Source organism: Dryas octopetala, chromosome 8 (genome assembly GCF_963921425.1).
Source record: "Dryas octopetala chromosome 8, drDryOcto1.1, whole genome shotgun sequence".
NCBI lineage: Eukaryota > Viridiplantae > Streptophyta > Magnoliopsida > Rosales > Rosaceae > Dryas > Dryas octopetala.
In genome coordinates this window covers 13,456,752-13,465,552 of record NC_141373.1, presented here as the reverse complement: position 1 = coordinate 13,465,552, position 8,801 = coordinate 13,456,752, and the positions used below count along the sequence as shown (strand labels likewise).

General features: G+C 35.7%; 1 protein-coding gene across 3 annotated transcripts; it reads left to right on the top strand.

The window, feature by feature from the left end:
• The first annotated feature begins 286 nt into the window (after window positions 1–286).
• PTP1 (protein tyrosine phosphatase 1) lies at window positions 287–8,134 on the top strand. Of its 3 annotated transcripts, none has more exons than XM_086254959.1 (9): window positions 287–791; window positions 865–961; window positions 1,061–1,143; window positions 1,365–1,505; window positions 2,240–2,374; window positions 4,888–5,036; window positions 5,127–5,268; window positions 7,366–7,452; window positions 7,596–8,134. In XM_086254959.1, exons 1-9 carry the CDS (start codon window positions 603–605, stop codon window positions 7,614–7,616), a joined length of 1,044 nt encoding a protein of 347 aa, XP_086111085.1. In that variant the 5' UTR covers window positions 287–602; the 3' UTR covers window positions 7,617–8,134. The 3 variants fall into 3 exon arrangements, 2 of the variants coding, with proteins under 2 accessions (XP_086111085.1, XP_086111086.1); XM_086254960.1 differs by having other exon boundaries at window positions 7,592–8,134; XR_015123960.1 differs by lacking the exon at window positions 7,596–8,134 and having other exon boundaries at window positions 5,132–5,268.
• The last annotated feature ends 667 nt before the right edge of the window (window positions 8,135–8,801 follow it).

Sequence of the window (8,801 nt, the reverse complement as noted above, 5' to 3'; positions counted from 1 at the left end):
TTTGACGAGTCCAATGTCGAGCCAAAGTTGAGATAAAAAAAGGTCTTCAATTGACACAAAATAAAAATATGTGTCATTCATTAACACGAATCAAAATTAATATTCTAAAATGAAATAATCATCAAAATATGTATCATATTTGTAAATTTTTCTTTATTTTTTTTCATAAAACTAAGATTGTGTATAAAGGGGTTCGTTTCATATTTTCGCCCGGACATCCAAAAAGTCAGAAACGGTATTACTGGCTCTGAATGGTAGATAAGTGAAAGAACTCGGTGTTTTTATTACCATGCTGAAGCCAATTGATTCTTGAAACATTGCTTCCAGTATAATTTTTTCCCAACCTATAAACGCTTAATTTGCATTATAAGAGAACCAATCTTAGCCATATTCACTGAAGCACTCAATTCAGTGGAGGGAGAATATCAAAGCGCTACCTACATTATCCATAAACCCAACCCCTCGATCCCAATTTCCAACCCAATTGCAATTTAGTGGAGGAAGAATATTACAATACCAAACTCACACTCCAAAATTCAAAAACCCAAAAACTGGGGAACGTCATTTCCAGGCGCTCCCGCAGCCACCGGAGATCGACGGCGATGGCAGGCACCGCCTCTTCCGCCGCCGCAAAACCCCTCCCTTCCTTGCAGTTGTTGGCCGATTCTCCGCCGCCGCCGAGGCACCCACTCACCGCCGATCAGCATCAATACTGCTCCCAGGCTCTCAAATTCTTCAAAGACAAGCTCCAGACGCCTCACCAGATCAACCAGGAGTTCGCTCACTTACAAGTCTGTCTTTGTTCGCGCTTTATTTTATTTTATTTTTCACAAAATAGATTGTTAAATTTGTCATTAATACTAGGCCAAGAGGATAACACCATCTGAGATGAAGATAAATTGCACTGTGGCTCTTGACAACGTCAATGAGAGTAAAAACCGCTACACGGATGTCATACCATGTATGTGTCATCAATTTGGCTCTATTTGCATTTATTACATGTTGGGAATTAGATTTCGTAGTCGGGGTTTGAACTTTGATTTATTGTTGTTGCCTTCAGTTGACAAAAATAGGGTTGTTCTCAACTCTTGTAAGGATTACAGACCTGCCGCAAGGGGCTACATCAATGCAAGCTTCATCACGGTGAAAACTTTATGCCCCCCTAAATAGAAACTTATATGTTAATTTAGCTCATGTTATGGTGAGCAACACGGCCATGCAACGGCACGTTATTGGTTATTGGTGTGGTTGATTACACCGCATGCGCAGTTGTCCACCATAACATGGGCGAGCTTCCCGCCATACCAATTCTGTTTGGAACCATCTTCCCCTTATGACTTTTCAGTAATGGCTCTTAATTGTAGACTTGTTCGTCTGAAAGCATTTCTCGGTTTATAGCAACACAAGGTCCACTTCCGCACACCTATGAGGATTTCTGGGAGATGGTAATTGAGAACCGTTGCCCTGTGGTTGTCATGCTTACTCGCTTAGTCGACTATTCTAAGGTACTTCCCTGTGTTGAGTTACCAGGTGTCTTTTGTGACTTTGAGTCATATTTATTGATTTGAGTCTTTGGTATCAGCCATAGTTTGTCTATCCAAGACAGCATCTAGTTGTCTTCTTGTTTTTCCTTTCTTTCTTTTTTTGGTTACATTTGAAGGAATCGAATTCTAGACCTATCCTAATCCTCACCATTACCCCACCCTCACCATTTGGGCTAGCGTCTAGTTTTGTTTGACATGTGATGTTTGGTGTTTAAAGTCTCAAAGGTTCCCTTTGTATGATCATTCTTTTTATAAAGGCAGTACCTATTTAGTCCTGTAAAGAAGGATTTTTAGTAATATCTTTTTCCTCACAGTGCCTTCAAAATCCATTTAAAAGGCAATAAAATTAGGAATTCGAAAAATGGTGGTGTTAATAACTGGTACTGTGTATGCTTCAATTCTTGGCCATCTCCTCATTGGAAGATATACAGTTAAAGAGACCTTGGTTACCATGACAAACTGGAATAAGCATCTGTAATCTAGGTTTTGAAACCCTTCCTGAAGGATCCTACGAACTGATTCTCGAATCTCTATGACATATTTTCATCATAACAAAACATTGGTATTAGTGTAAGTTTGTTCTTTTATGATTTTGAGTTTATAACAACAATTTCATTTTGAGATTAGGTATGGATAAATAATTATACAATTTTTATTTTCTCCTGATTTTTTTAATCTTTTGCATGTATGTGCAGATGGTTAAATGTGGAGATTATTTTCAGGCAGAAGATGGCCCTAGAGAATTTGGTAATATATGTATAGCCACTAAGTGGATAAGAACTACTGACACTTCATTAGAATTGCGCCTTTTGGAGGTGAACTGTAAGGAGGTAAGGCATTGCATAATTTGCATTCCTGTCCAGGATAAGTATGGCTATTGAATCAACTGTAAAGCATATATGTAGAACTTATGCATTATAGAAATTTTTTTTATTTGTTTTTAAAGAAGTATAGATAGGATTGATTACTTCTACTATAGGAATTTGACAAGGTTTGATAGAAAATAGGGAGCCCTTTGGTACATATCAGGATTTAAATAATGCAATAGCCTTTTTTTTTTTTTTTTTTTAATTAATGGGGGGTTTCAGGTTTCAGGTTTCAGGTTTCAGGTTTCATTTAGTATGAGGTAACCTGAAGATTCAATGTCAGTTTTTGTTAGAAGAAATAAATGACTTATTAAAGCTAACAAAAAGCACACATCAGTGGACAAGGAATCCATTCAATGAACATGCAGAGAAAAAGAAAAGAACAATCCTAGAACCATCCCACGCCCCAACCAATACAAAACAGAGTTGAGACCAAACTTCCCCAACAATCCTGGCTAAATAACTCTTACAAACAGCAGTCTTCCAATTAAGGACTACGGAGAATAGTAGGAAGGGTGCTGTCTTTAAATTCTGTGGAAATCCCAAAGTGATGACCGAAATCTGACCCTAAAGTTCATCCTACCCCAGCCCTCTAAAATCTTAAAAAGAATCTTCAGTTTCTTCATCTTCAGCCCTCTACCACACTGCATCCCCACAAAAGTTTAGCTTTTTCCCACCTTTACAGACCAATGTTTTCACACATCAAAGAATAACAATCCTTGGGAATAACCCAACTCACCCCAAATTTCAGCCTTCATTTAAAAAGACTCAATGTCATTTTTAAATGTCATTTAAGAGTCTCTGTCTTTTAAGTGTGATTTAAGAGTTAGTCAAAGTCTCAAATAGGCAGTCTAATCGTTCATGTCAAGCGTTATTAAGAGTAAATGTAATCGGATCTTAGAAGAGCTCAATCTCTTTTTAAGTTTACGAATATTCTTATACTCCTTAATGAGTCTTTTAGTATTTCTAGGAGTGTTTTGGAGTTCTATATGAAGCTTATAAACAGCGCTCTCTCTTGTAAAGTAAATCAGATTTTGATGAGTAGTAATTAAGTATTGGTGAAACCTACCTGTGAAATGTGAGGCGATTTACTAGGGGAGCTGTAAGCCTTGTGGACCTCAAGTTTTATAACTGAAAATATATAAAAAGAGTTGAAAAATTATATTTGGTTTATCATTGACCCAATATAATAAAACATATACTCAAATAATTTAATCTCTATAAAATGCATTGTAGTAGTTTGTCAAAATCAGAAACCATTGCCAACACAATTAGGCCATAAACAAATGAATCTTTTTTTTTTTTTTTTCCATAGTATGCGAATAAACCTAAACTTTGTTTGAGAACAATGATTGCTAGATGGGCTAGTTTGAGGCCTCTCGACTTTGGTTGACTGGATTGAGTTGAAGTTTAAGTGTGAGTTTCATGGTGTTCTGTTTGCTGTAGAAGGACAGTTAGGCTTTCCATACTAGAAACCTCTTCGTCAAAGGTTTTGGTCCTATATCTCCTTTCTTCATTTTTGGCAACATCAAAGGGGAACCTCTCACCAAAAGTGATTTATAATAGGATAAAAAGGGGTTGAATAAAGTATGGAGCTGCTGCTGCACTATGGCATTAGGGAGCTGTCAACGATGGAACAAACAGAGGGCGAATGGCATTGGGCCTGGAATGATCAAGAAATTGGGGTTTCATTTTAGGTTTTTTGAATGCCACGATACCCGTGAAGCATATGCCTCAGGGGTAAAGGTGTGAGGCTTATACCAAAGGTGCTTCTGTTGCTTCACCCTAAGGCACACCTTGATGCCTTTAGAACACTGCTGAACCCTATGACATCCATCCTAGATATTATGGATCTTTGTTCATGGCTTTTGTACGTTGTTAATTTTGTTTTAATAAGTTTACCTAATTTTTGTAGTCAAATTTATTTTGGTAATCTCCAAATTTTGTTGGATTTATATGCTTGTATATATGGCACTTAATTTTGTCTAGTTACCTTAATGGGTATTTATGTGTGGTCTTTAAGTGTCTTTACCCTTTACATTTAGAAATGGATCTTAAGATGCCTGACCTTTAGTTCACATTCCGCAAGGCACTTTTAGATTTTGTTTGGAACCAAAAAAAAAAAAAAAGTGGTACTTTGGTTCTTGTACAATACATGTTCACTCAGCTTTTTGAGGCTTTTTGAGATACAAAGGCATTAGGAGCCACCTTCTCTTTTAATTAATATTAATAAATGTTTTAATGGAGGCATGTTAACCTTCTCTTTTAACTAACAACCCTAATATATTTTTATGTAGGCCTGTCATCCTATAACTTCATACGTTCAGTATTACTATTTGAGTGCATTGTTGTTGGAACTATGACCTTCATAGACTCTTTAAAATGTTGAATGTGCAATTGAAACCTACCTGGGTCTCTTTTTCTTTGTGGAACGATTTGATTGGTATTCCCTCTTATTCTATTTGTTATTGTTGCAGTCAGATGAACCACCCATGTCTGTGTTGCATATCCTGTACCCTGAATGGCCTGACCATGGAGTTCCCATGGACACAATTGCTGTCCGTGAAATCTTGAAAAGAACATATCAAGTACCACCAAACCTTGGCCCAATTGTGGTGCACTGCAGGTTAAACTCATTCTTATGACTTGCATATATGTTAATGATGTTTGGCAAGGCATATACATGTTTGTCTGACATGCTCACTCTCCTTCTCAGTGCAGGTATTGGGAGAACTGGAACATACTGCACAATTCATAATACAATCCAGAGAATTCTTTCTGGGGACATTTCTGCTTTAGATCTTGCAAATACAATAGCCACATTTAGGTCTCAGCGAATTGGAATGGTCCAGACACTGGTATCTTCCCCCTCTATTGTCTAAATATTACTGTTTCTCTATTAAGGTTCAAAGCGGAATAGCTTAATGATTACCCATTTCCTTTGGTTGAGTTATTCTCTATCTACAAATTTCTTGTAGCTTTGAGGGTAGAATAGGAAACACCATGAAAATATCACTAAAGTCCTAAGTAGGTTTTTGACAATCATACGAATTCCCCAATTCCTATCTCGAAGTATCTGTGCAAAATTAATTTCCCCTTGGGTTATAAATATATTCTGTGGCAACACCGTGGAGGTATGTCTCACTCTCTCAAAAGCTCTTTTATTCACCTCTGACCACTGACTTAACGAAATGAATGAGGAGAAACCTCCTATGGCGCCATTTATGTTTCTTAACAAACCTGCCATGTGAGCCTCAAAGGATAGCTAAACCATAGTTTGGCATTAATGTTGAAAGGAGCCAACTAAAGCTCCATAAATCCCAGGGAACTGGGCAATGCAGAATACATAATTTTAACATCATTGTGGGATATATTTGGGGTCTATATGAATATTATACATAAGCAGGGTTCTTTCTGTAATTTTAGAAGTCTGGGATAGTTTTTTCATTTAGAAGTGTGGAAAGCATTGAAAATTAAGAGTCACATTTGAACAGAGGTTTCCTTTAGAAAAAAGAAAAAAAAAAAAAAAAAAAAACACATTTGAATAAAGGTAGTAGTAATTATGTCAGAGGCATATGATCTGGTAACTGTCCATTTAAGTTTACTGTTTTGGTGGCCTCTGATTCTGCATTTGCCTTCCAAAAGTATGATGTGCATTTTGGAGGCACGGGAGATTCTTTGCATGGAATCCATGTTTTATTAGGAATTTGAACGTATGGGAGTTGTTTGAGGTGCTTTATGGGGGTAGACAAGTGGTATGGAAGAGGATGTTGTGATCTGGACTTCGGAGTTTATCCGAAAGAATGTCTTTGATGTGAAATCCTATTGTTGTCTTTTTCCTGGAGACCAGCCAGAGTTTCATTTCCTTGGAAGGAGGTTTGGGGTGCTAGTGTTATACCGAAAATTTGTTTTTGACAATCTAGCGCTGTCTCCTTCTGGTAATGCATTATAGGCTGTCTTCCTTAGCGCATGCACTTGTTAAGAGTGAGGGATTGTGCTAGTTGATTGCTGCTATATGTACTAGTGCTCTACTGAAAGTGTAAATGAGGTGCTAGGGATAGGATGCAACTATGCAATTTTGTCACTGTAGGGGGCTGTTTGGGTCATGCCAACATAGGTTAGTGTATAAAGTGTTGGTTGGCATGTCCAATTTGTGACGAAAAGTGGAAGCAAGGTTTGGATGGCCATTCCCTTGTTCCTATTGATATGACCGGAGATAAATAGTAGAGCATTTGAGTGGAGCATTTTTTCATGAAGATCAAGCCCAATCTTTTTTATTGTTATTTGAGTGGGACTTCGCAGATTCTTTATAGAAGAGATTTTTAGTAAAAGTGATTAACACATCTTTTTCTGTAACTGTAATATTCATACTACGATTTTCACAAAAGAGATTTTAGTAATACTCATACTACAATTAACAGTTTGGTATATTCAAGTTTTACATTTATATTCAAATTAAAAGTGCTTGTTTTGTGATAAATTTACGTAGCATCTTGATAAAATAATTATTGTAATTTGTAAAAGTTCTAAAAAAATGATTTTTTATCTTCTAGAATAGATATTCATAAAACATTGTAGGTTTTGCATCATAATTATATTAACCGTGATTTATATTGATCTATAATTAGTATTACTGAAAATCAGCCGAAAATATCGAAAATAAACCAAAAAACCGAAGCTACTGAAATATACCGAGCCTGAAAAATTACCAAAATCAATTTTAGAACCATAAAATACTAATATTACTAATATTTTATAATATTTATAGGTTAGAAACTTAGAACTGACCGAATGACCCTCCTAGTTTATACCAAATATTACTAATATAATAATATTTCATAATATTTATATTTTTTTTGTTAATATTTCAGAATACTCTTTTCTGTCTCATTTTCTGTGCCAACCTTTTCTTCAAAAATTATTCAAACTCTCTACGCCAACCTGTGTTTCTGTAGGATCAATATCGTTTCTGTTATTCTGCCATCATTGATGAATTGGAAGACCTCATCTCGGAGTTGAATAGTGAAACTAGCTCAAAAGAGGTATGTCCCAAAATTCATGTCTTTTAAGAAGATTGTCCACTGCATGGTTCAAATTACTTTTGTAGAGCAATTGATGTGTAGCTTTAGTGTGAATCATGAGTAAAATATCCGCTGCTGCTTTTTCTTCTCTCTTTGGCAGCCAGATCAATAGCAGCAATGCTTAATAAAGCCGAAAGTAGTCCATCTACTTGCTTATTGAAGAATTGTGTAATTCATCGTAAGCTTCTTTGCATATTTGTTTCTTCTCCAAGCAGCAATGTGATGCATCAATGTTCTGGTGGAACATACAACTGCTAACAGTAATTAAGTCTATCTCCCTTTATCATCCGATCCACTCCCTATGAACTCAAACACACCAGGGTGCTGAATAATTAGACATTTCAAAGGTCCTGTTTGTCGCATCATTCCGACAAGTCGACCCTGTACTTGTAAGGTTCTGTACATTGCTAATTGTCATTCATGGTGAACATTTGTTTGTTTTCTTTTTAATTTTTCAGTTAGTACAAAGGCTGGTAGTGAGGGGCGACCATAACGTGAACTTGTTACTTTCACATCTAGATGTCTAATCTTGATGTAATTATTCTATGCTTTCATATCATGGGAAGAGCTTTTGTCTGATGCCTGAGAAGTTTGTTGCACAATATTGGTTTTGTGAATATGGATTACTAAAATTTGGACCTCAGTCTCTTTAGCAAATATTTAGCAAATAAATATGAAAAGAGGAAATTACAGATTTGGTCCACTTATTTTATACCTAGTTCAATTTTGGTCCATAATCTTTTTTAAGTTCTGTTTTGGTCCACTAATTGTTTCATTTGTTCAATAAAGGTCCAGATTTATGACTTTAAATCCTTTGGGTTGTGTTTTCTTTAATTATAATTGAACTATAAGTTATATTTCATCATTTCTTAGTCATAAAAACAAATTTGGAGTATTATAATCTAAAAGAATTGAGATTGGGTGAAGTTTGAAAAATTGGCAGTTTCGGGTACCCTACTTTGGGGTCAATTATCTTGAGTTTTAGAACTCCAATTTGAATGATTTTTATATGGTTTTAAAGAAGAAATACATAGCTTTAAAACAAGTATATGTTCGCTGAATTTGGGTGAGATTTGATAGGATAAAAAGCATGCCAAATTTGAGAAAACAAATATGGACATTTACTGAACAAGTGGAACATTTAGTGGACCAAAACAGAACTTAAAAAAGATTGTGAATCAAAATTGAACTAGGTATAAAATAACTGGACTAAATCTGTAATTTCCTCAATATGAAAATGAAAATTGAAATTGAAATTAGTTTTAGAAAAACCATAACGTGGTTTTACAATCTCTCATCAAAACATTTTC

Coding starts and splice junctions, on each gene's coding strand:
- PTP1 (XM_086254959.1), top strand. CDS start 603: ATGGCAGGCACCGCCTCTTCCGCCGCCGCAAAACCCCTCCCTTCCTTG. Junction 1,144..1,364: donor TCAATGCAAGCTTCATCACG/GTGAAAACTTTA, acceptor TCTTAATTGTAG/ACTTGTTCGTCTGAAAGCAT. Junction 7,453..7,595: donor GTGAAACTAGCTCAAAAGAG/GTATGTCCCAAA, acceptor TTTGGCAGCCAG/ATCAATAGCAGCAATGCTTA.